Source organism: Pipistrellus hanaki (assembly GCF_964339955.1).
Source record: "Pipistrellus hanaki genome assembly, chromosome: 15".
In the NCBI taxonomy this organism is placed as follows: domain Eukaryota; kingdom Metazoa; phylum Chordata; class Mammalia; order Chiroptera; family Vespertilionidae; genus Pipistrellus; species Pipistrellus hanaki.
Window position 1 is genome coordinate 50,240,193 of NC_140517.1, and position 24,746 is coordinate 50,264,938.

General features: G+C 65.7%; 2 protein-coding genes across 4 annotated transcripts; both read right to left on the minus strand.

Annotated features, from left to right (window-relative positions):
• Window positions 1-3,797: 3,797 nt before the first annotated feature.
• On the minus strand, window positions 3,798-10,209 carry SBK2 (SH3 domain binding kinase family member 2). Of its 2 annotated transcripts, none has more exons than XM_084906560.1 (4): window positions 10,171-10,209; window positions 8,540-8,800; window positions 5,962-6,164; window positions 3,798-4,907 (listed from the first exon to the last, which is right to left on the minus strand). In XM_084906560.1, the coding sequence occupies exons 2-4, from the start codon at window positions 8,796-8,798 to the stop codon at window positions 4,311-4,313; spliced, it is 1,059 nt and encodes a 352-aa protein (XP_084762686.1). In that variant the 5' UTR covers window positions 8,799-8,800; window positions 10,171-10,209; the 3' UTR covers window positions 3,798-4,310. The 2 variants fall into 2 exon arrangements, with proteins under 2 accessions (XP_084762686.1, XP_084762687.1); XM_084906561.1 differs by having other exon boundaries at window positions 10,147-10,209.
• A 1,994-nt stretch (window positions 10,210-12,203) lies between these two features.
• Window positions 12,204-17,823, minus strand: SBK3 (SH3 domain binding kinase family member 3). Of its 2 annotated transcripts, none has more exons than XM_084906523.1 (4): window positions 17,704-17,823; window positions 15,144-15,294; window positions 14,671-14,873; window positions 12,204-13,268 (listed from the first exon to the last, which is right to left on the minus strand). In XM_084906523.1, exons 1-4 carry the CDS (start codon window positions 17,743-17,745, stop codon window positions 12,546-12,548), a joined length of 1,119 nt encoding a protein of 372 aa, XP_084762649.1. In that variant the 5' UTR covers window positions 17,746-17,823; the 3' UTR covers window positions 12,204-12,545. The 2 variants fall into 2 exon arrangements, with proteins under 2 accessions (XP_084762649.1, XP_084762648.1); XM_084906522.1 differs by lacking the exon at window positions 17,704-17,823 and adding an exon at window positions 15,943-16,182.
• Between the last annotated feature and the right edge of the window lie 6,923 nt (window positions 17,824-24,746).

Genomic DNA, 24,746 nt, shown 5'->3' on the forward strand with positions numbered 1-24,746 from the left:
TGAGCCCCTACTTGGGGGGCTCCCTCCTCTGGCCTGGCTCCTGCCGCCTCCAGCAGCCACCGTTGGCCTGTTTCTCCACGCTCCGGTCCGAGCCTGGCTCACAGGTCTTGGAAGGTCAGGGAGCTGGCGCCCCGCAGCCCTGCAAAGGCCAGCGGGGTCCAGTTACACGCTGGGGTGGGGGGGGCGCTGTCCGGGGGTCCTGATAGATGGACCGTCCGCCCCGCCAACAGGCGAAGGAGCACGCAGCCGGTTCCCGTGTCCCGGGCCTCGCTAAGCCCTGAGGCTTAAATAACCGCTGACCTGCAGGGCCGGCCGCTCCCGCCCGCGCTCCCCGCGCCCTCCTGGGCCCTCGGGCTCCCCGGGGCGCCCAGGATGCGCCCCAGCTGGGGAACTCTCAGGCTCCCCTTTCCCGTCTCCCAGGGAGCAGGCGAACCCTGGCTCCGGGTCACCCCAGACGGCCCCGCCGGGGGGCGGGGCAGTGTGGGTTCCGGGCCCCGCTGCAGGAGTCGGGGTCACTGCGGCTGGCGGGCACTCCGGCCCAAGGCCCCCCGCCCAGCACCTCCTGCCAGCCCCTAGAGGCAGTGCTCAATTAGCCGGTCACTCTATCCCCGCTTGGCCAGGCCGCTAAGCCCGAACATCTGGCCCCCGGGCCCGCCGCCAGGCTGGTGGCCTGCCCCCACTACGGCTGGCTCCGGCCCCGGGCACCTCCCTCGGGACAGCTGAGCCCTGGGGCCGTGCCCGCCACCTCGCAACAACCTGAGAACAGTAGTCCGGCAGGCCCGGCCCGCGAGCCGGGGGCAGACGCGGAGCAAACACCCAGGGGCAGAGGGCAGAGGGCGCGCCCCCCCACCGGAGACCCAGATCCGCGGCGGGGACCTGGCCTCCCCACGGGAAACCCCACAGAGCACTGGCTGGTGTGGCTCAGTGGATAGAGCGTCCGCCTGAGGACTGCAGGGTCCCGGGTTCGATTCCCGGTCAAGGCCATACGGCCGGGTGGTGGGCTCGATCCCCAGAGGGGGAGCGTGCAGGAGGCAGCCGATCCGTGATGCTCTCATCATGGATGGTTCTCTCTCCCCCGCTCCCTTCCTCTCTGACATAAGAAGAAAACCCCGAAGAATCAAGCGGACTCCAGGCCTGTGTCCCTGGCAGTGTAGCTGGGTCGCGGGCTCAGAGCTCTGCCGCCGAGGTCACCCCCGGTCTGTGCACCGCGCTGCACCCCGCGATCCGCCCACAGAGAGCGCGTCCACAGAGGTCCCCCAGGCCCCGCCCCTGCGCCCCAAACCCTCCCGCAAGCAGGGTGCCCTGCGGGTGTGGTGTCGCCTGACGTTCTGGCTTGTGACTTTGCGTTTTGTAAGCGACATGGGCGGGACAGGGAAGCCGGTGGCGGCTCTGGCCTCCGGCCCACTGGCAGGCATCGGGTCCTCGATCCCGCGCCCTGAGGATCTGCCAGCGACAGCTGCGCTCAGCAACTGATATTTATTATATACATGTGTGTGGGGGGGAGACAGAGACAGAGAGACACAGAGAGACAGGCACAGAGAGACAGAGGGAGACTGAGAGACAGAGACAGAGAGACAGAGGGAGACAGAGATAGTCAGAGACAGGGACAGAGAGATGCAGAGAGACACAGAGAGACAGAGACAGAGTAAGACAGAGAGACGGAGAGAGATGGATACAGAGACACAGAGACACAGAGACAGAGATGCAGAGAGACAGACAGAGACACAGAGAGACAGTCACACACAGAGAGATGGAGAGAGACAGAGAGACACAGAGAGACAGAGACACACACAGAGAGATGGAGAGAGACGGAGAGAGACACAGAGAGACAGGGAGGAGACGGGGTAGAGACAGAGAGGGGAGAAGGAAAACACTTTATTTTTTATTTATCTTTTATTGATTTCAGAGAGGAAGGGAGAGGGAGAGAGAAACACCGATGAGAGAATCATTGACCGGCTGCCTCCTGCACGCCCCCTACTGGGGACCCAGGGGCATGTATACTCTGGCTGCAAATCCAACCGTGACCTCCTGGTTCATAGGCCCACGACGCTCAACCACTGAGCCACACTGGCTGGGCTGGTTTTGTTTTTTTAATTAAGAAACCCTACATGTTGCCCTGGCTGGGTTGCTCAGTGGATAGAGCGTCGGCCTGCAGACTGAAGGGTTCCAGGTTCGATTCCGGTCAAGATCACATGCCTGGGTTGCGGGCTTGATTCCCTGGGGGCGGGGGGTGTGCGGGAGGTGGCTGATCAATGATTCTCCCTCCTCACTGATGTTTCCATCTCTCTCTCCCTCTCCCTTCCCCTTTGAAATCAATAAAGAAATGGTTTGTCTTTTTTTAAAGTCAAGGGACAAGTCCTTAAAAAAAACCACACACACACACACAAAATAAAACCCCTACATTTCACCCTGGCTGGTGTGGCTCAGTGGCTAGAGCGTCAACCGAAGGGTCCCAGATTCAGTTCCGGTCAAGGGCACACGCCCGGATTTTCAGCTCGATCCCCAGTAGGGGGCGTGCAGGAGGCAGCCGATGGATGATTCTCCCCCCAAGCTGAGGAGCCTCCCGGACCCTGAGCATTACAGTGAGCATCCGGGGTGTCACTGAATTAACGAATATTTAATCAGCACGCCCCTCCCCTCCCCTCAGGCCTCCCCCGGGCCTCTGTCCTCCCCTGCCCGGCCACCCTGTCATTCTCACCTCCCAGCTAAGCCTCAGCTGCCGCTACCAATTAACACCGTCTGTGCCACCTCTGCCCCCTGCCCTCCTGCCCTCGCACCCTCCGCTGCCTCCCCCGCTCTGGGGACACATTCTTGGCCCACTGGCTCAGGCTATTTCGGATCCGTTTCAGACTCATGGATAAGGCGGCAGGAGGCCCTGGCCGTGCACGCCCAGGCCCCCTCCTCCAGGAAGCTCGCCGGGGTTGCCCCGGACAGGGGCCGTGTCCCCAGCCTCGGAACTGAACCTGGATTCAAAGGGCCCTTGGGGTCACACACACTGCCCCCCCCCCGGCGATGCCCGCGGCCCAGCAGGGCACCGGTGTGGGCCCCGGCCAGGCGGGAGTGACACCGGATCCAGCTCTAGTTGTAGCCTCGGGCTGGGCTGGCGGCCAAGGCGGGCGCGGAGAGGAAGACGGAGTGTCTGCAAACAGCGCGGCTGCCAGGGGGCCGATGCGAGGGGAGGTGTGAAGGGGCCGGGGCCCAGCTGGTGACGGGCCGTGGTGCCGGCCGCTGGCCCCCTCCCTCCCCCTCCCCACGCACTCACACACTCACACACAGACACAAACACACACTCACAGAGACACACACATTCACACACACACAGACACAGACACTCACAGAGACACACACACACATACACACACTCACACACACACTCACATATATACTCACATACACACTCACACTCTCTCACACACACACACACTCACACTCACACATACACACACAGAGACACAGACACATACAGACACACACAGACACACACACACAGAGACACACTCACACACACAGACACCCACACACAGACACCCACACACAGACACACACACACAGACACCCACACACAGACACCCACACACAGACACACACACACACACACACACACAGACACCCACACACAGACACACACTCACACACACACAGACACCCACACACAGACACCCACACACAGACACACACACACACACACACACACACAGACACCCACACACAGACACACACTCACACACACACGCACACGCATGCACGTGCAGTGTCCTCCCCTCCCCTCCCCTGAGCTGACAGACCAACAGCCTCACGGAGCGGAGGGGTCAGGTGGACTTTATTTGTAGGGAGGGGCTGGGGTGCGAGGACAAGGCACCCCACCAAGAGGGCACCCCCAGCAGAGGGAGGAGGGGAGGCGGGCAAAGCCACAGGGGCCCCCTCACTGCACAGGCCTCTGCCCCCGGCTGCAGCTGTGGCTGCTGGGACACAGGAGCACAGGCAGGCCGGACCGCCTCCAGGAGCTCAGGCCCCAGCAGGGCACACGGGGCAGCTGGCGGGGACTGGGTGCCACAGAGCGCAGTGGGGTGGTGGGCCAGGCTGGGGCCCCTGGGGCGGGGAGAGCCCAGGGGAAGCGTTGCAGGTCCCCAGGAGGCGAGGGGAGGAGCCGGGAGCACTGCAGGCAGAGGATACAGCAAGTGCAAAGGCCCTGGGGCGGATGGAGGCAGGTGCGCGCATGCACACAGGGAGCCGGGGACCCCGCAGGAGAAGGGATATGGGTCTCCATTCCCCTGAGTCTCCGGGCCAAGGGGGGCCCCCCAGGCTGCGCCTCACTTTTCTCCCGCCTCCTCCCCGTCCCCCAGCGCCTCGGCCTCCCCGTCCTCCCCGGCCCGCTCCCTCCAGGGCCGGCCCAGGTAGGTGTGCACGGCGCTCACGGGGCTGCGCCTCCGCGGCTCGGGGTCCAGCAGCCCCCACAGCAGGGCGTCGGCCGCGGGCGCCAGGCCAAACCAGGGCTGCGGGCGGTCGGCGGGCTGGCGCGAGGCCTGCCAGGCCAGGAAATCATCGAAGAAGGGGTCGGCGGCGCGCGGCTGGTCCCAGGGGAAGTAGCCGGTGAGCAGGCAGAAGAGCAGCACGCCCAGCGCCCAGGCGTCCAGCGCCGGCTGCAGCGGCAGCCCGGCGGGCAGCGGCGGCGGCGCGCACAGCTCGGGCGCCGTGTAGGGCAGCGGCGGGCCGCGCAGGCGCAGCAGCGTGCCCCGCGGCCGCGTGTGGCCGAAGTCGGCCAGCTGCACCCGCCCGCAGCCCGGGTCGCGCACCAGCACGTTCTCCGGCTTCACGTCCCGGTACACGAGGCCGCGCGCGTGGATGTGCTCCAGCGCCGAGGCCAGCTGCGCCGCGCAGCGCTGGGCCGCGGGCTGCGGGAGCCCCACCTGCCGGCAGGGGCACGGTCAGCGGTGGGGCGGGGCGGGGGCAAGGGCAGGGGCAGGGTCAGGTCAGGGGCGGGGCGGGGTCAGAGGCGGGGTCGGGATCAGAGGCAGGGGAGAGGGCGGGGTCAGGGGCAGGGGTGGAGCGGGATCAGAGGCGGGGGCGGGGTCAAGGGCAGGGGGAGAGGGCGGGGTTAGAGGGAGAGGAGAGGGCGGGGTCAGAGGCGGGGGCGGGGCGGGGTTAGAGGGAGAGGAGAGGGGGGGTCAGAGGCAGAGGAGGGGGCGGGGTCAGAGGCAGAGGAGGGGGCGGGGTCAGGGGCAGGGGGAGAGGGCGGGGTTAGAGGCAGAGGAGAGGGCGGGGTCAGAGGCAGAGGAGGGGGCGGGGTCAGAGGCAGAGGAGGGGGCGGGGTCAGGGGCAGGGGGAGAGGGCGGGGTTAGAGGCAGAGGAGAGGGCGGGTCAGAGGCAGAGGAGGGGGCGGGGTCAGAGGCGGGGGCGGGGGCGGGGGCGGGGACGGGGTCAGGGGCAGGGGCAGGGGCGGGGTCCAGGGGCAGGGCAGGCTGCTGTCCCTCTGGTAGTGGGAAGGGGACTCGGGCAAATTCAGGTTCCCTCCCCCTCCCCCCAGGGAGCCGACCCAGGAGAACCAAGAGCCTCAAATAGGTGAGGACCAGGGAGCCCCAGTGTGACCCCATGGAGCCCAGTGTGACCCCATGGAGCCCAGTGTGACCCCATGGACCCCAGTGTGACCCCATGGACCCCAGTGTGACCCCATGGAGCCCAGTGTGACCCCATGGACCCCAGTGTGACCCCATGGACCCCAGTGTGGCCCCATGCAACCCAGTGTGGCCCCATGAGGACCAGTGAGGGCTGGTCTGGTGTGGCCGTGGGGACCGGTTGGGCTGGTCTGGTGTGGCCGTGGGGACGGTGGGGGCTGGTCTGGTGTGGCCCATGGGGACGATGAGGCTGGCCAGTCTGAGGGTGTGGGTGGCTCTGGGAGGCCCGCGGGCCGGCCGGGGGGCGGGCCGGGGGCAGGGCGGGGTCAGTGGCAGCTGAGGCGCCCACCTTGGGCCGGATGAGGCGGAGCAGGTCGCCCTGCAGCACCGGCTCCATCAGGAAGCTGTAGGAGTCCGCGGACTCGATGCCGATGCCGTAGGCGGCCACCACGCCCGGGTGCGCGCCCAGCGACACGCCCACGCAGAACTCGTACAGGAAGCCCCGCAGCGACGTGGAGGCCTTGGGCAGCTGCTTCAGGGCCAGAGGCGTGCCTGGGAGGGCGAGGGCGGGTGGGCTGGGCCAGGCTGCCTCCTGGAGCCAGCGGAGCCCCTTCCTTAGACCACCTCCACCCCCTCATGCCCCCTCCAGTCCGCCTCCCAGCAAGGCCCCACACACACACACCCCGGGGCAGTAACAACACGACAGCATTGCCCTGGCCCGTGTGGTTCAGTGGATAGAGCCTTGGCCTGCAGGCTGAAGGATCCCGGATTCAATTCCGGTCAAGGGCACATGCCCGGGTTGCAGGCTCCATCCCCAGTAGGGGGTGTGCAGGAGGCAGCCGATCAATGATTTTCATCGATGTTTCTACCTCTCCCTCTCCCTTCCTCTCTGAAATCAACAAAAATATGCTTAAGCTCTAATCGGTGTGGCTCAGTAGATAGAGAGTCGGCCTGCGGACAGAAGGGTCCCAGGTTCGATTCTGGTCAAGGGCATGTATCTTGGTCGCGGGCACATCCCCAGTGGGGAGTGTGCAGGAGGCAGCTGATCGATGTCTCTCTCTCACAGATGTTTCTAGCTCTCTATCTCTCTTCCTTCCTCTCTGTAAAAATCAATAATATATATAGTTTTAAATGCTTAAAAAAATACAGTAGCGTTCTGAGCATTTCCGCTCTGCTCTCCTCAAGTCTGTAGACTTGGAGCCACCGAAGGGACTCCAGGAAAACTGAACCCAGAACCTTTGGGGCCCAGGGGAACCCGGCTTCAGCAGCCCCCACCCCACCATCCCACCCCAGAAGCCTGGCATCAGATCCCACTAAGGAATCTCCAGGAGTCCCATCCCGCCTGGGATCGGCCCCAGAACGCGAGCTCTGCAGGCCACCTCCCTCTCTTTCCCGCTTTAGGGGCGCCACCTGCCAGGCCCACCGCCCACCGCCCACTGGGAGCTGCCCCGGTGCAGCAGGTCCCGCCCTGCAGCCTCCTGTGCCCCAGCCCCGTCCATCTGGGCGCCCGCAGCCCCGAGAGCGCCCCCCGGATAGCGACACCTCCACCCCAGCCCCGCCCGGGCCAGGCGCCCCCGGGGCCTCCCGGCAGCCTCCGCAGGGGCCTCCGCCTCCCAGAGACTGGCGGCCTCCAGCACCCCCGCTGCTCTGCCTCCGGCTCCGCAGTGACCCGCTCTGGGTCTGCCTTTCTCCTGCTCTGGGCCAGACTCTGTCTCTCCCCATTCCCGTGCTCACGGCCTCACCCCGGACATGGCAGAAAGTGGCTGCCTTGGGAGATGGCGTCCTCGGAGGGGTGAGAAAAGGGCATAGAGTGCTCCCTAGCCTAATCCGAGGACGATCAGACACAGACACACACACACAGAGGGGGGCCACGTGAGGGCACGGGGGAGGAGGGGCGGGCAGTCACAGGCCCAGGAGGGACAGCCCGGCTGACACCATGTCCCCGGACTCCCAGCCCCAGGACTGGGGAGAAGACAGGGTGTCCTGTCCCCAGGAAATAAGACACAGCGCCCTGGCCCCTGCGGCTCAGTGGATAGAGCGCCGGCCTGCAGACTGAAGGGTCCCCGGTGTGGTTCCCGGTCAAGGGCACATGACCAGGCTGTGGGTCAAGTCGCAGGGGAGGGGGCGGGGCTTGCCAGAGGCAGCGGATCAGTGATTCTCTCGCATCGTGAACGTTTCTATTCCTCTCTCCCTCTCCCACCCTGCCTGGGTCCCTGGCACCACCCAGATGGGCTGAGGCCCCGGGGGAACTCCGAGGGGGTGTCCCAACTGACATGGCCTCCGAGCTCCATCCAGTGTCCTGCTCTGTGGGGAGGATGGGTGTGCTTGGGTGCATGTATGCGGGTGTGTGTGTGTATGCAGGTGTGTGTATGCCTGTGCCGGTGTGTGTGTGTGTGTGCCTGCATATAGGGGTGTATGTATGCCTCTGTGTGTGTGTGTATGCCTGTGCCGGTGTGTGTGTGTGTGTGTGTGTGTGTGTATGCCTGTGCCGGTGTGTGTGTGTGTGTGTGTGTGTGTGTGTATGCCTGTGCCGGTGTGTGTGTGTGTGTGTGTGTGTGTGTATGCCTGTGCTGGTGTGTGTGTGTGTGTGCCTGCATATAGGGGTGTGTGTGCCTGTGTGTGTGCCTGTGGGCAGAAAGACACCAGATTGCCGGGTGCCTGGCGCACAGCCCGGCCCGGAACCATCCCCACAGCGACCGATAAGCTGGCTGCCCGCCGGCCCCAGGGCACCTCTGCTCTCCGCACCCCGTTGTCCTGGCAACCACACCCTGCATGCTCACCGCGGACTTCCCTCAGCACACCGGCCTGGAGGGCACCGGAGCCTGTCCAGGTCTGCGGGCGCCCAGCAGCTGGCTTCCGGGCCGCCCCCACCTCCCCGCCTCTCCCCCACCCCCTTTTCCCCACCCCGCCCCGCCCCCCGCCCCTACCTTTCTGCCGGTGGGTGACCAGCAGCACGCGGCCGAAGCGGCCCTCGCCCAGCGGCCGCACCTGCTGGTACAGCTCGTCCAGCTCGGCCCGCACCAGCGTCTGGGCGCTCAGCGCCATCATGTCCTCCAGGGCCAGCGCCGCCTCCTGGCCCTGCCGCAGCTCCTCCACCGTGAGGCCCCCCAGCTCCTCCGGGGCCTCCGCTCCGTCCGCCGGGGCCCCCGCCTCCGCCTGCTCCTCGTCCGACGCTCTCCCCGGCATGTCTGCGGCCAGAGCACAGGCTGACCCAGGGCGGGCCGACCGAGGGGGGAGGCTGGGGCCTGGGGGCCTGGTCTGAGGGGGGGGGCTGGGGCCTGGCTGGGTCCGAGGGGGGAGGGCTGGGGGCCTGGGCTCCTGGGTCCGAGGGGGGAGAGCTGGGGGCCTGGGGGCCTGGGTCCAAGGGGGGAGGGCTGGGGGTCTGGGCTCCTGGGTCTGAGGAAGGAGGAGGGGCTGGGGGCCTGGGCTCCTGGGTCTGAGGAAGGAGGAGGGGCTGGGGGCCTGGGCTCCTGGGTCTGAGGGAGGAGGCTGGGGGCCTGGGCTCCTGGGTCTGAGGGAGGACAGTCGGCCCTTTGGCCCTCCCCACCGTGACTCAGTCTCCCTCCTCAGTGAAGGCATTGAGGAGCAGGAAGCCGTAGTGAGTTGGGGCGAAACTAAGTCTAAGGTCACAGGTGTCCACCCCCAGCCGCCAGGGCCCACGGTGAAAGACGAACCAGATAACTCGAGACGCCCCCATCTTGTTTCCAAAGCAAACAGATTGGGCGCTGGCGGTGGGTGAGCAGCGTCGGCGCCTGAGAGCAAACAGGTGCTCCCGGCCCCTGGGGGCCGCGGCCCGGCTGCCAGCCCGGCGGGGGGACCCGGCCGAATGCCAGGGAGGATGTGGAGCAGCCCAGAGCCTGAGAGGGCTGGGGCCCCCTCCTACAGCCGCAACTCCTCCCTCAGACCCAGGCCCCCAGCCCCTCTGCCCTCCTCCCTCAGACCCAGGAGCCCAGGCCCCAGCCTCCTCCCTCAGACCCAGGAGCCCAGGCCCCCAGCCTCCTCCCTCAGACCCAGGAGCCCAGACCCCAGCCCTCCGCCCTCAGACCCAGGAGCCCAGGCCCCCAGCCCCTCCTCCCTCAGACCCAGGAGCCCAGGCCCCCAGCCCCTCCTCTCTCAGACCCAGGAGCCCTGGCCCCCAGCCCTCCTCCCTCAGACCCAGGAGCCCAGGCCCCCAGCCCTCCTCCCTCAGACCCAGGAGCCCAGGCCCCCAGCCTCCTCCCTCAGACCCAGGAGCCCAGACCCCAGCCCTCCGCCCTCAGACCCAGGAGCCCAGGCCCCCAGCCCTCCTCCCTCAGACCCAGGAGCCCAGGCCCCCGTCCCTCAGACCCTGCAGTCAGGGTTCCGGTCCCATCTCTACTGGAACCCATACATCTCACACGTCTTGGGACCCCAGACTCTGCCCTAACACCCAACCACTGCACAGCCCTAAGGTCCAGTCCGGCTCTCCGTGGGGACCCGGGACGCTGGCCACCTGCCCGGCCTCCCTCTCAGGTCCCACCCGCCTCAGGCCCTGTAACGCGTGCCCCCTGCTGACCTGGGCCCCGACTCCGGACCTCACCTTCTCCAAGGCTGGCCTGACCCTGGGGCTGCCCGCTGTGGTCAGTGTCCAGCACTTACAACCCAGGCCAGCGCAGGCCTGCCCAGGAGCGAGGCCACGCCCCCACCTAGCTCCTAAGCCCCGCCCACGGCCACGCCCCCTCAGCCCCACTAGGGATGGAGCGACATCGTGTGTTGACTCCCAGAACTGACTGTGGAGGCACAAATGTCCCACACGCAGGAGAACATTGAATCCTCCCTCAGACCAAGGGGTCCAGGCCCCCATCCCTCCTCCGTCAGACCCAGCAGCCCAGGCCCCCAGCCTTCCTCCCTCAGACCCTAGTCTCCAGCCCCTCCTCCTTAAGACCTGGAGTCCAGGCCCCCAGCCCCTCCTCCCTCAGACCCAGGGGTCCAGGCCCCCAGCCCCTCCTCCCTCAGACCCAGGGGTCCAGGCCCCCAGCCCTCCTCCCTCAGACCCAGGAGCCCAGGCCCCCAGCCCCTCCTCCCTCAGACCCAGGAGCCCAGGCCCCCAGCCTTCCTCCCTCAGACCCTAGTCTCCAGCCCCTCCTCCTTCAGACCTGGAGTCCAGGCCCCCAGCCCCTCCTCCCTCAGACCCAGGGGTCCAGGCCCCCAGCCCCTCCTCCCTCAGACCCAGGGGTCCAGGCCCCCAGCCCTCCTCCCTCAGACCCAGGAGCCCAGGCCCCCAGCCCCTCCTCCCTCAGACCCAGCAGCCCAGGCCCCCAGCCTTCCTCCCTCAGACCCTAGTCTCCAGCCCCTCCTCCTTCAGACCTGGAGTCCAGGCCCCCAGCCCCTCCTCCCTCAGACCCAGGGGTCCAGGCCCCCAGCCCCTCCTCCCTCAGACCCAGGGGTCCAGGCCCCCAGCCCTCCTCCCTCAGACCCAGGAGCCCAGGCCCCCAGCCCCTCCTCCCTCAGACCCAGCAGCCCAGGCCCCCAGCCTTCCTCCCTCAGACCCTAGTCTCCAGCCCCTCCTCCTTCAGACCTGGAGTCCAGGCCCCCAGCCCCTTCTCCCTGGGACCCGGGATCGGGACCACCTGTAGAGGTGACGTCATCTCCCTGTGCGTCCCCTGCCGTGACCCCAGCTGTCCGTCCGCGCCCACTGGCCGGTCAGACACCAGCGCTGGTGGGGGTGTCCCAGGACAGGACCCCGGGGTCCCGGGGGAGAGGATGAGACAACGGATTCCAGCGCGATGCGGCGAGGGATGAGCTCAGACTTGGGCCCGAGGGGCAGCAGGTGGAGGACAACTGGGAGGCGGGCCGGGCCCCGGGTCTCGGGCCCCCCGCCCTCCGGCGGACAGCGAGCGGACAGATGCAAACGCAGCTCTTTCAGAACAAACCTTTGTTCTGGAATAACGTTAGACTTTTTGGAACGGATGCAGAGATGATGCTGAGCCCTCCGGGAGCTCCCCCTTCTGTCCCCATCCTCACACCACCTGCGTCCCCTCCCCCCCCTCCCCCTACTCAGTATCTCCCAGCTCAGAAATCCCCGGACAAACACACGATCCTCCATGCCACCAGCGTTTCCCCCAGCAGCCCCTGCGGCCCCAGGGGGCAGCCCAGGACACCCCATTGCTGTGCAGAGTGAAGCCCCTCTTTTTTTATAGACTATTTTTATTGATTTCAGGGAGGAAGGGAGAGGGAGAGAGAGAGAAACATCAATGAGGAGAGAGAATCATGGAGCCCCGCACTGCGGATCGAGCCTGCAACCCGGGCTGTGCCCTGACCGGGAATCGAACCCTGACCTCCTGGATCCTAGGTTGACGCTCAGCCACTCTTAAAATCCAGAAAGCACGCAAGAGAGAGTCCTGGGAGGGGGCACAGTCCCTCTGCCTGACCGGGGCGGCCATTGGAACATAGCCCCCAGCGGAGGCAGGACTAGAGGGACCCTGGGCTCCTGGGTCTGAGGGAGGAGGGCTGGGGGCCTGGGCTCCTGGGTCTGAGGGAGGAGGCTGGGGCCTGGGCTTCTGGGTCTGAGGGAGGAGGGGCTGGGCCTGGGCTCCTGGGTCTGAGGGAGAAGGCTGGGGCCTGGGCTCCTGGGTCTGAGGGAGGAGGGGCTGGGGGCTGGGCTCCTGGGTCTGAGGGAGGAGGGCTGGAGGCTGGGCTCCTGGGTCTGAGGGAGGAGGGCTGGGGGCCTGGGCTCCTGGGTCTGAGGGAGGAGGGCTGGGGCCTGGGCTCCTGGGTCTGAGGGAGGAGGGCTGGGGGCCTGGACTCCCAGGTCCTCATGTGCAGGGGAGTGGGGGCAATAGTGCAGCCATGCCCGGCCTGCAGAAGGGAGAGGGCCGATGGGCTGTGTCTGTCCTTCGGGAACAGCTGTCTGTCCATCCAGGTGGCCGCGGAGGCCGCGGGAGGGGCCGCTGGCTCCGGGCCCGGCCACCTGTCTCAGTCCCCTGGCCCGGGAGTTCCCCCATCTGTCCCCATCCTCTCGCCTCCCGGGTCCCCCTCCCTCTCCTCCTCCTCCTCCTCCTCCTCTGTCCACTCCTCCAAGCTGGAGCCTCCCTCCTGCTCCTCCTCCTCCTCCCCATCCTCCCCGGATATACTCCCCGAGCCCCCGGGCCCCCCTCTGTCCCCCTCCAGCCCCCAGTCGTCCCCCAGGAAGTCCAGGACAGCCAGCGGGGGGCTCCTGGCCTCGGGGTCGAGGTCCAGCAGCCCCCGGAGCAGGGCCAGAGCGGGGGGCGCAAACCGGTCCCAGGGGCGGGGCGGCCGGGGGGGCTGCGGCCGGGTGGTCAGCCAGCCGGCAAAGGCCTCGAACTGGGGGTCCGGGGCCAGGGCCACGCCCCAGGGGAAGGAGGCGGTGGCGGCGCAGAAGAGCAGCACCCCCAGGCCCCAGGCGTCCAGCGAGGGCCGCAGGGGCAGGGTGCCGGGGGGCAGCAGGAGGCAGAGCTCGGGCGGGGCGGAGGGCAGCGGCCCGGGGGGCGCGGGGGTGGGGCTGCCCTCGGGCCGGGTCAGGCCCAGGTCCCCGAGGGCCACGCGGCTGCAGGCGGCGTCGAACACCAGCACGTTGTCCGGCTTCACGTCGGCGTGCACCAGCCCGCGGCTGTGCAGGAAGTCCAGCGCCCCGGCCAGCTGCGCCATCACCCGCTTCACCAGCAGCTCCGGGAGGCCCTGGCGAGGGGAGGTCAAGGTCAGGGGGCCGTGGTTTCTCCTCCTCCTCCTCCTCCTCCTTCTCCTCCTCCTCCCCTCCTCCTCCTCCTCCTCCTCCTCCTTCCCTCCTCCTCCTCCTCCTTCTCCTCCTCCTCCTCCTCCTCCTCCTCCTCCTCCTCCTCCTCCCTTCCTCCTCCCCTCTCCTCCTCCTCCTCCTCCTCCTCCTCCTCCTCCTCCTCCTCCTTCTTCTTCTTTAAATCCTCACCCGAGGATATTTTTTCCATTGATTTTTTTCCTTCCTTCCTTCCTTCCTTCCTTCCTTCCTTCCTTCCTTCCATCTGTCCATTCATTCATCCATTCATCCTACCATCCATCCATCCATCCATCCTTCCTTTCACCTACCCTTCCATCCTTCCATCAATCCATCCTTCCTTCTACCCATCCATCCATCCATCCATCCATTCATGCTTCCTTCCATCTATCCATCCATCCATCCATCCATCCACCCATCCTTCCTTCCACCTACCCTTTCATCCTCCTATCCATTCTTCCGTCTTCCTTCCGTCCATCTTTCCACCCTACCTTCCCTCCTTCCTACCTTCCTTCCTTCTGTTTATTCCCAACCCTATCTCAAACCTAAAGCCGATTCCCAAAAAGATGGTCCCACCGTAACCACCATACTCCAGTCCCCCTAGAAGCTCATGGGTTCAGTGGGACCTCGTCTCCTTCCCAGAGAAAACCCCCCTACAGCCGGTCTCCGACTCAATCTATACGCACGCCCTCTGCCTCACGTTCCCACCCCACCACCCTCTTCTCCACACCCACTGCCAACCCACAAACAGCTCCGAACTCAGCCCACCCACGCCACACGTGCCCACACTCCCAACCTCAGTGCCCACTGGACTCCCAGCTCAGTCTCCATCCCACCACCTTCCTCAGTCCCACTCTGCCCTCAGCCCCAACCCCAACCAACTCCCTGCCCATCTTGGCTTGTGTTTGGACGCATCAGGGTTGGGATCTGACATGAAATTGCATTGAGCCACCGGTGTGGCTCAGTGGATAGAGCGTCGGCCTGTGGACTGAAAGGTCCCAGGTTCGATTCCAGTCAAGGGCATGTGCCTTGGTTGTAGGCACATCCCCAGTGGGGGGTGTGCAGGGGGCGGCTGGTTGATGTTTCTCTCTCATCGATGTTTCTAACTCTCTATCCCTCTCCCTTCCTCTCTGTACAAAATCAATAAAAATATATTTTAAGAAAAAGAAAAGAAATTGCTCTGAGGATCGGGAATCGGGAGGCCGTTTGGGGGCTGAGGGTGGAGCTGAGATGGGCGCTGACTGGGGGCTCGGGGTTGGAGGGAACCTTGGGTTTGGGCGAAGGGGCGCCTGCGCGGACGCGGGGTCCCGGCCTTGGCCCCGCCTGCCTCACCCGCTCCTGCAGCATCCCGCTGAGGTCCCCGTGGGGCGCGTACTCCTGGGCGAAGGCGAAGTGCCGGGGGCTCTGCAGGGGTCCCGCCAGCGTCTGGAGCAGGCCCGGGTGTGAGGAGACGCAGCGGCCCACGCAGAACTCCCGCAGGAAGGTGGTCCTGGGCACCAGGTCCCGGCGGAGGAGCTTCAGAGCCACAGCGGGGCCTGCGGCGGGCGGAGAGGGCGAGGAGGGGACTCAGGGGCGCCGGCGGCCGGCTGTGTGACCTCAGGCGAGCTCCCTGCCCTCTCTGGGCGGGCTCTGCTCCTCAGAGGGTCTCAGAGTCCTTCAACTTCGGGGAGCCCTGACCGAGGAGGGTCCGCAACGCCTCTTCCCAGGATGGGCTTCTGGGAAACCTTACACTGGGGAGGGGACGGGGACGTAGGTGGGGGTGGGGGGTCCCAGAGTCTCTGCCTGCTCTGGGTGGCCGAACTCACCCCCCAGGCGAGGCCGGGCGAGGAGCACTTTGCCGTAGGAGCCCGAGCCGAGCTTCCGGATGAGGCGGTACTGGGCACGCACGCTCCGCACCGGGGCCACCCTGGCGGCGGTCAGCTCCACCAGCCGCTGCAGGGCCGTGGCCGTGTCCTCCTGCGGGCGGGCGAGGGACACGGGGGGGGGGGGTGAGCCCGGACCCACTCAGGGACAGCGGGAGAGGAGATTGGCGGCCAGCCCCCGGCCGAGGTGGGGGGTCAGGGGGTGGGGTCAGCGTCCCCAGAAAGGAGGATGAGTCACGGTGACTCACAAGCCTCGGGCCACCTGTTTTTGTGTCCTGGCAAGGTTAAGGGCGATTGTCTCAAGGACCCCACCCACTGCCGTCGGTGGGAGCCCCAGAAGCCTGCCTGCCTTCCTTCCTTCCTTCCTGCCTTCCTTCCACTGGGGCTGTGTCTTCATCCTCACAACATGCCCCCCCCTTCCATCCATCTTTCTCCACCTCTCTCTCTCTCTCTCTCTCTCTCTCTCTCTCTCTCTCTCTCTCTCCATCCTCTCTCCCTGTGCTCCCATTCTTTGCTCCTGAGCGCCTGGCTCTGGGGCCTGGGTCTTGCTGTGTGTCCTTGGGTTTGTATTATTCGGAGTCTCTGATGCTTCCCTCTTTCCCTGGCTCTTCCGTTTCCTTCTCCTTCCCTCCTAGGCTGCCCCTCTCTGACTGCCTCTCTCTCTGCATCTGCCTCTCTCTGCCTCTGTCTCTGTCTGTCTGTCTCTCTCTGTCTCTCTTCCTCCCTTGTGTAACTCTCTCACCTCGGAGTCCCCATCCTCCTGGTCCTCGGGGTCCCTGACCTCCATCTTGGGGTTGCCTGGTGCCCGCAGGCCCTTGGGCTCCCCCTCGTCTAGGCTCCCCGACAGGCGACCGGCCCCCTCAAGCCCGCTGCGTCCCACCGTCCGCGGCCTAGGGGGAGAGAGACCGAGGCTCTGCCCGTCTCCCTCTGTGTCGGGCCCCACAGATTCCTCGGCCGCTGGCTGCCTCCCTCACCCCTCTCCCCTCTTTTAGCCTCCAGCGCCCGTGGGTCCCGCTCGGTTGACGTCTTTCACTCCTTCTCACCTCTTCCTCCCCTCCCTCACCTCCCTGCCTCTGTCCGGCGGCCCTGGTCCCGGCTCTCGGGTCTCAGGGGTAGGACTCCCTGTCCCGACTCTGCTGGTCCCTGGCCCCTCTCTCCCATCCCCACGCTGTCTCCACTGCTGTCGCCACCGTCTGTGACGGGGCTGCCCCCACTCGGCCCGGCCCTCCCTCCCCTTCTCTCTTCCTCTGGTTTCCCCTCAGGCCAGCTTCCCTGCGGCCTCCTCTCCCCAGAGCCTCCGGTCCCTCTCCTCCTGTCTGTCTTTGCTCCTCTCCTCCTGTCTGTCTTTGCTCCTCTCCTCCTGTCTGTCTTTGCTCCTCTCCTCCTGTCTTTGTTCCTGACTGTCTGTCTCTCTCTCTCTCTCCGAGCCCTTTGTCCCTCCCTTTTCCTGGGCCCGGGACAGGGGTGTGTGTGACAGCTCAGAGACATCCCCTCCCCCCCCTCACACCCCTCCCTCACCCCCTCCGACCTGCGGCCCCCCTCCCTCCCCCCTTCCAAACTTAGACCGGCCTGGAGTCTGGGCTCCAGTCCCAGGACAGAGGGGACAAAACATATTGTGAACCCCCGGAGGCCAGGCCTGAAGGCCGAGGGGGACCGGGAGGTAAACGCTCCACAGGCCCAAGGCAGGGCTCACAGCGTGAGGGCTTCCCTGTGCCGGGTAGGGCCGGCTCCGGAGCCAGAGACATTCTAACAGCCAGCTTCCTGCCTCCTCCCTCAGAACCAGGAGTCCAGGCCCCCAGCCCCTCCTCCCTAAGACCAGGAGTCCAGACCCTCATCCCTCCTCCTCAGACCCAGGAGCCCAGGCCCCCAGCCTCCTCCCTCAGACCCAGGAGCCCAGGCCCCCAACCTCCTCCCTCAGACCCAGGAGCCCAGGCCCCCAGCTCTCCTCCCTCAGACCCAGGAGCCCAGGCCCCCAGCCTCCTCCCTCAGACCCAGGAGCCCAGGCCCCCAGCCTCCTCCCTCAGACCCAGGAGTCCAGGCCCCCAACCCTCCTCCCTCAGACCCAGGAGCCCAGGCCCCCAGCCCTCCTCCCTCAGACCCAGGAGCCCAGGCCCCCCTCCTCCTCCCTCAGACCCAGGAGCCCAGGCCCCCAGCCTCCTCCCTCAGACCCAGGAGCCCAGGCCCCCAGCCCTCCTCCCTCAGACCCAGGAGCCCAGGCCCCCATCCTCCTCCCTCAGACCCAGGAGCCCAGGCCCCAACCTCTCCTCCCTCAGACCCAGGAGCTCAGGCCCCAGCCCTCCTCCCTCAGACCCAGGAGCCCAGGCCCCTAGCCTCCTCCCTCCTCCCAGGATCCCAGGCCCCTCCTCCCTCCTCCCTCAGACCCAGGCCCCCAGCCCTCCTCCCTCCTCCCAGGAGCCCAGGCCCATTGATGGGTGGCGAAAGGCCTTGTCCCCTGCCCTCAGCACCGCTCTGAGCCGGGCTGGGGGTGGGGGCATGGCCTCACTGGCTCCTCCAGCCGCGGGTAAAAGCGGGGATCCGGCCCCATGGGCAGAGCAGGAAACTGAGGTTCCGAGGCCCAGATGGCCTGCCCGGGCCGGCGGGCGGGCAGAGGTGTGAGTGGGCGGCCGGCCAGGCTGCCCCAGCCGCCGGCATCAGCTTTCAGCCACTACAGCTGCTATTAATAAAGGCGGCCCAGCCCGGCCCGCCTGGAAGGGTCCCCGGAAACTGGCGTGGTGTTGCCCCGGGGGGGGGGGGGGGAGCAAAGGGGGGAGGAGGTCCTGTGCTCTTTGACCTTCTGGAGGTTTGACTGTGCAAAGCTGCCAACATGCAGAAAAGTCAAAAGGGCCACCGCGGACACCCTCCGGCCGGACCGGACTTGGTCAGCGAGAATTTAGCGCCAACCTCGCTTTATCTGGTGTCTGAGGTCTGGGGGGTGGAGTGGGGGTGGGGGTGAGGCCCAGGATGAAGTATTTTGAAGCCAACAACAGCCTGTGGGAAAGATTGGGGGCGGAAAGCACATGCTGCCTGATGTTTGCTTTAAAATACCCCAGCGGGCCCTGGCCGGTGTGGCTCAGTGGATAGAGCGTCGGCCTGCGGACTGAAGGGTCCCGGGTTCGATTCCGGTCAAGGGCATGTACCTTGGTTGCGGGCACATCCCCGGTGGGGGGTGTGCAAGAGGCAGCTGGTCGATGATGTTTCTAGCTCTCTATCTCTCTCCCTTCCTCTCTGTAAAAAATCAATAAAATATATTAAAAAAATAAAATAAAATACCCCAGCGGGCCCTGGCTGGTGTGGCTCAGTGGATAGAGCGTCGGCCTGCAGATGGAAGGGTCCCAGGTCCAATTCCAGTCGAGGGCACAGGCCCGGGAAGGAAAGAAAGAAAAGCCCAAAGGGATTGCCCGGCCGGCATGGCCCAGGGGTTGAGCATCAACCTAGGAACCAGGAGGTCAGGCTTAGATTCCAGGCCGGGGCACAGGCCCGGGCTGCAGACACACCCCCAGTGTGGGGCCTGCAGGAGGCAGCCGATCCATGATTCTCTCTCCTCACTGCTGTTTCTCTCTCTCTCCCCCTTCCTCCCCCTCCCTTCTACTCCCTCTAAAGATAAACAATGAAATAATGTGTTGATGTCGATTGCATGCCCAGGCTCTCTCTCTATATTTTTTTAATTCATTCAGGACCTTCTAGGTCCTCCCTGCAAAGAGCTGAGGGAGGGTTTCCACTTTGGAGGGGAGGGGGTCAGGCTGCGGGGCTGGGGGTCAGGCTGCGGGGCTGGGGGTGCGGGGTGCAGAGCTGGGGTCAGGCTGCGGGGCTGGGGGTCAGGCTGCGGGGCTGGGGTGTGGGGTGCAGAGCTGGGGTCAGACTGCGGGGCTGAGGGTCAGGCTGTGGGGCTGGGGGTCAGGCTGTGGGGCTGGAGGTGCAGGCTGCAGAGCTGGGGGTCAGGCTGCAGAGCTGGGGGTCAGGCTGCGGGCTGGAGGTCAGGCTGCGGGGCTGGGGGTCAGGCTGGGGGGCTGGGGGTCAGTCTGGGGGGCTGGGGGTCAGGCTGCGGGGCTGGGGGGTGCGGGGTGCAGAGCTGGGGTCAGGCTGCGGGGCTGGGGGTGCGGGGTGCAGAGCTGGGGTCAGGCTGCGGGCTGGGGGTGCGGGGTGCAGAGCTGGGGTCAGGCTGCGGGCTGGGGGTCAGGCTGCGGGGCTGGGGGTTCGGGTGCAGAGCTGGGGGTCAGGCTGTGGGGCTGGGGGTGCGGGGTGCAGAGCTGGGGTCAGGCTGCGGGCTGGGGGTCAGGCTGCGGGGCTGGGGGTTCGGGTGCAGAGCTGGGGGTCAGGCTGCGGGGCTGGGGGTGTGGGGTGCAGAGCTGGGGTCAGGCTGCGGGCTGGGGGTCAGGCTGCGGAGGGGGAGAGAGAGAAGCCGCCTGCTCAGCGCCCAGCGCGCCCAGCGGAGGCTCCCGCTGATCCCAGAGCTTTGCACGTCCCCATTTAGAACGGCCGCCCCGGCGGGGTCACCCGGAGTGACCTGCGGGGGCGGAGTGACCTGCGGGGGCGGGGGGGGAGGGTGCAGTCGGCCCAGCGTGGACACACCCCTCACTACAGCTGGCCCCCTGCCTCCCGCCTCGCCTCCCGCCTGTGTCTCCGCCAGCCCCGGCGCCTCCTGTGACCCGGCCGAGTGAGCGCCCCCCAGTGTCCCGCTGCCCCGGACCTCAGCCTCCTCCTCTTGAGCTGGGTGTGTGTGTGTGTGTGTGTGGGGGGGGGGGTCATGGCAGCCCCTACCCAGAGCTGCTTGTTAAAGGAACATGAGCATTTTAAAAAATATATTATATTTTTTATTGATTTTTTAATTTTTTTAACTGGGGATATGCCCGCAACCAAGGTACATGCCCTTGACTGGAATCGAACCCGGGACCCTTGAGTCTGCAGGCCGATGCTCTATCCACTGAGCCAAAAACGGTTAGGGCCAAAGAAGCATTTAAAAAAATATATATTTTATTGATTTTTTACAGAGAGGAAGGGAGAGGGAGAGAGAAACATCGATGAGGAGAGAGAACCATGGATCGGCTGCCTCCTGCACGCCCCACACTGGGGATGGAGCCTACAACCCGGGCCTGTGCCCTTGACCGGAATCGAACCCGGGACCCTTCAGACTGCAGGCCGACGTTCTATCCACTGAGCCACACCAGCCAGGGCGCACCTTCTTTTTCTCCAACATCCTGCTCTTCCCGGCAGCCGGCTGCAAAGCCTGTCCCGGCTCCTGCTGACGTGTGCTGAGCGGACACTGCCTCGGGGCGCTGGCGTGCCCCCCCGGAATTCCTGGTCCCCGTGCCCACCCCAGCTCTCCGAGGGGCTCCCGCTGGCCTGGGCCTCGTGCTTTTCCCGTGTGAGTTCCCGGGTCCGCCCGAGGGTGGGCGGGAGGCGAGAGGCTGGGCCTCTGAGCAGGCAGCCGCCGGCCGGGCCCGCGCTCCAGCCCTGGCCACGGGGCAGCCCTAATTGAGACGTGAGCACCGAGCAGGCCGGGGATTTTGACAACTTAGCGCGAAAACAGGAAGGTCAGCCGCCGCCCGGAGGGATGGCATGTTAGTCCCACAGGACGCCCTGGTCCGGGCACAGGGAGCTCCGACACCGCGGGTTCCCTGCCCGCTAGCCCCCGGGCGTGGAGGGGCAGCCCCCACAGCCGCCATCGCAGCACCGGGGGGCACTCCTCGGCTTTTACTCATTTAAAAAATATATATTTTATTGATTGTTTACAGAGAGGAAGGGAGAGGATAGAACGTTAGAAACATCGATGAGAGAGAATCATCCATCAGCTGCCTCCTGCACACCTCCCACAGGGGATGTGCCCGCAACCAAGGTCCGTGCCCTTGACCGGGATCGAACCCGGGACCCTTCAGTCCGCAGGCCGACACCGTATCCACTGAGCCACACTGGTTTCGGCAAGGGGACTCACGGGCTTTTAAAAAGATATTTTTATTGATTTCAGAAAGGAAGGGAGAGAGAGAAACATCACTGGTGTCCAGCCAGTGATTGAGCATCGACCCATGAGCCAAGAGGTCACCAGTTTGATTCCCGGTCAGGGCACAGACCTGGGTTGCCGGCTTGATCCCTGGTGGGGAGTGTGCGGGAGGCAGCCGATCCATGATTCTCTCTCATCATCGATGTTTCTCTCTCTCTCCCTCTCCCTTCCTCTCTGAAATCAATATAAATATACATATATTTTTAAAAAGATACATCAATGATAAAAGAGAATCACGGATCAGCTGCCTCTGCATGCCCCACACTGCGGATGGAGCCCGCAACCTGGACTTGTGCCCTGACCAGGAATCCAGCCGTCATCTCCTGGTTCCTAGGTCGACACTCAACCACTGAGCCACACACACGGCCCCGTCCAGGAGGAAGGGGCCAGGACCCTGCCGTCCCCACCGACCCCTGACCAAGTGCCCCGCGGCAGGCTGGGGAGACCCAGGAGTTGTCCTTTGTAGGTGGTTTGCGCTTTTCTTTTTCTTTCTTTCTTTTTAAAAAAATATATTTCATTGATTTTTCACAGAGAGGAAGGGAGAGAGATAGAGAGTTAGAAACATAGACCGGCTGCCTCCTGCACGCCCCACACTGGGGACGGAGCCCCCAACCTGGGCCTGTGCCCTGACCGGGAATCCAGCCCTGACCTCCGGGTTCCCAGGTCGATGCCGGCCACGGAGGCTGGGCCAAGGCCTCCTTCTAACGGATGCTGTTCCTCCTCCCCCGGAGCCTCCCAGGACGGAGTCCGCGCTCCCTGGCCCGGCCTGGAGCCCACGCTGAGCTGGCCCCCGCCTCCCCGCCCGTCTCCCCGCCTCCCCATCTCCCCGCCACCCAGGCCACCCCGCCACCCGGGGGCCTCCCCGCGGGCACCCCGCGCCGCCCGCCCCCGGGAAGGCGGGCGCAGCAGGAGGCGGGTGGGCGGCGGGGGGTGGGAGCCCGGCGGCCTCTGAACCCGCCCACTGAGGGCAGCGACGGCCGCTCCTGACTCCGTGTCCCTCCGCGCTAATCCCGCGGCCCTATTCTTAGCTCCGTGTCACAGCGGGAAGGGACACCGGGAGATCCAGTCTCACCTGCCCCCATGCGGGGCGCCGGCAGGGGGGACCTAACCCCCCGGGGTGGCCCCCGCCTCGCCCCCCGATGTGTGCAGGTGTGTGCAGCTGTATGCAATTGTGTGCGGGTGAGTGCATAAGTATGCAGGCGTTTGCAGGCACGTGCAGGTGTGGGCACATATGCACGGGCATGTGCAGGTGTGTTTTTATATGTGCGTGCATGTGCAGGCGTGTGCATGTGAGTGCAGGCGTGTGCATGTGAGTGCAGGCATGTGCAGGCGTGTGCAGGCGTGTGCAGGCGTGTGCAGGCCAGGAGCCAGGACCCACACGACCAGGTTGCTGGGGCTCTGGTTTCCGTTCCCACTCAGCACCCCATTCCTGGGCCTGAGCCCCAGGGGAGCCGGGAAGGGGCTGGGACCGGAGCTCCCTGCTCTAACGGGGGACAAAGTGGGGCCCGGAGGCCGCCCTGGGAAGTCCCGAAGGGACAGAGGCCGCAGGGAAGAGGCCAGTCATGGGGGGGGGTCACATGACAGGGGACCTTAGCGCGCTAACCAGTGTGGCTCAGTGGGTAGAGCATTGGCCCGCAGGCTGAAGGGTCCTGGATCCATATTGGTGGCCACGCTGGCCTGGTGTCCATGCCACGTGCCCACCTCAGCGCTGCCCAGCGGGTTCCAGGGCCCTGGAGCCCCACCTGTCCCCCGCCCCCAGGCCTGGCGCCTCCACCGCAGCAGCTGGGGACCGCACCCCGTGAGCTCATGGCTCCTGTGAGTCAGGAGCCCAGGCGGGAGGACGGGGGTCCCCCCGGGATAAACTGGGAGGCTCCGGTTCTCCCTCGCGGCTGCCGCCCGGATCCGGTGTCCGCTCCGCTTTCAGAGGCGCCTGCCTTTCTCGCCCTGTGGTGCCCCCCAAGTCTCCTCCGCAGCCCCGGTGCCCCCAGAACCCCCCCCCAGCCCCGGTGCCCCCCCATCCCCCCCAGCCCCGGTGCCCCCCCATTCCCCTCCCCAGCCCCGGTGCCCCCCCCCATTCCCCTCCCCAGCCCCGGTGCCCCCCCATTCCCCTCCCCAGCCCCGGTGCCCCCCCCATTCCCCTCCCCAGCCCCGGTGCCCCCCCATTCCCCTCCCCAGCCCCGGTGCCCCCCCCATTCCCCTCCCCAGCCCCGGTGCCCCCCCCATTCCCCTCCCCAGCCCCGGTGCCCCCCCATCCCCCTCCCCAGCCCCGGTGCCCCCCCCATTCCCCTCCCCAGCCCCGGTGCCCCCCCCCATTCCCCTCCCCAGCCCCGGTGCCCCCCCATTCCCCTCCCCAGCCCCGGTGCCCCCCCCCACTCCCCTCCCCAGCCCTAGTGCCCCCCGAGCCCCCCTCCCCAGCTCCAGAGCCCCCCAAACCCCCCTTTCCAGCCCAAACTCCCAACTTCCCTCTTTCTGGCTCTACCTCTGGCCCCATCCACCCGCCCCCATCCCTGCTCCAGTCCAGAGGGCTGGTGAGGAGCGGGCACAGGGCAGCCGGGGCTGGAGGAGGGCAGGGAGGGCAGCTGAGCCCGGAGGGGGGGGCGCTGGCTGAGGGCACAGGGATTCCTGGAGCTCGGCCGTGCCAGGCGCGGGGCTGGGCGTGGCCAGATAAGGAGGCTGGAGACTCGGCCTCCGAGGCTGAATCCCAGCCTCCCTCCCAGGAGGCCGGGGGAGGGGGCTGGCTGGTGGGCTCGGCAGGGACGTCCGTCTGTGGGCAGGCGGCCGCCCCCGGGGCCTCAGAGCCTCCGCAAGTGGAGGCTGGACACCCGGCCAGCGTGGCTCAGGGGTTGAGCGTGCACCTAGGAGCCAGGAGGTCAGGGTTCGCTGCCTGGTCAAGGGCACATGCCTGGGTTACAAGCTCCATCGCCAGGGTGGGGCGTACAGGAGGCAGCCGATGCGTGATTCGCTCTCACCATAGATGTTTCTCTCCCTCTCCCTCTCCCTTCCTCTCTGAAATCAATGAAAAGTATTTTTAAAATGTGTTTTGTCCCCTAGCTGGCTTGGCTCAGTGGATAGAGCGTCGGCCTGCGGACTGAAGGGTCCCTGGTTCGATTCCGGTCAAGGGCATGTACCTTGGTGGCAGGCGCATCCCCAGTAGGGGGTGTGCAAGAGGCAGTTGATCAGTGATTCTCTCTCATCGGTGTTTCTGACTCTCTATCCTTCCTCTCTGTAAAAAATCAATAAAAAAAATAACTATATATATATATATATATATATATATATAGAGAGAGAGAGAGAGAGAGAGAGAGAGAGAGAGAGAGAGAGAGAGGAGAGAGAGAGAGAGAGAGAGAGAGAGAGAGAGAGAGAGAGAGAGAGACAAGAATAGCAATACCCTCCTCCCAGGGTATTCTGCTCTCTTCGCGAAGTAACTCATTCCTATATTATTCATTTATTATTATTTCTTTAATCCTCACCTGAGGACATTTTCCCATTGATTTCTAGAGAGAGTGGGACGGAGAGGGAGAGACAGAGAAACATCCATTTCAGAGGAACAC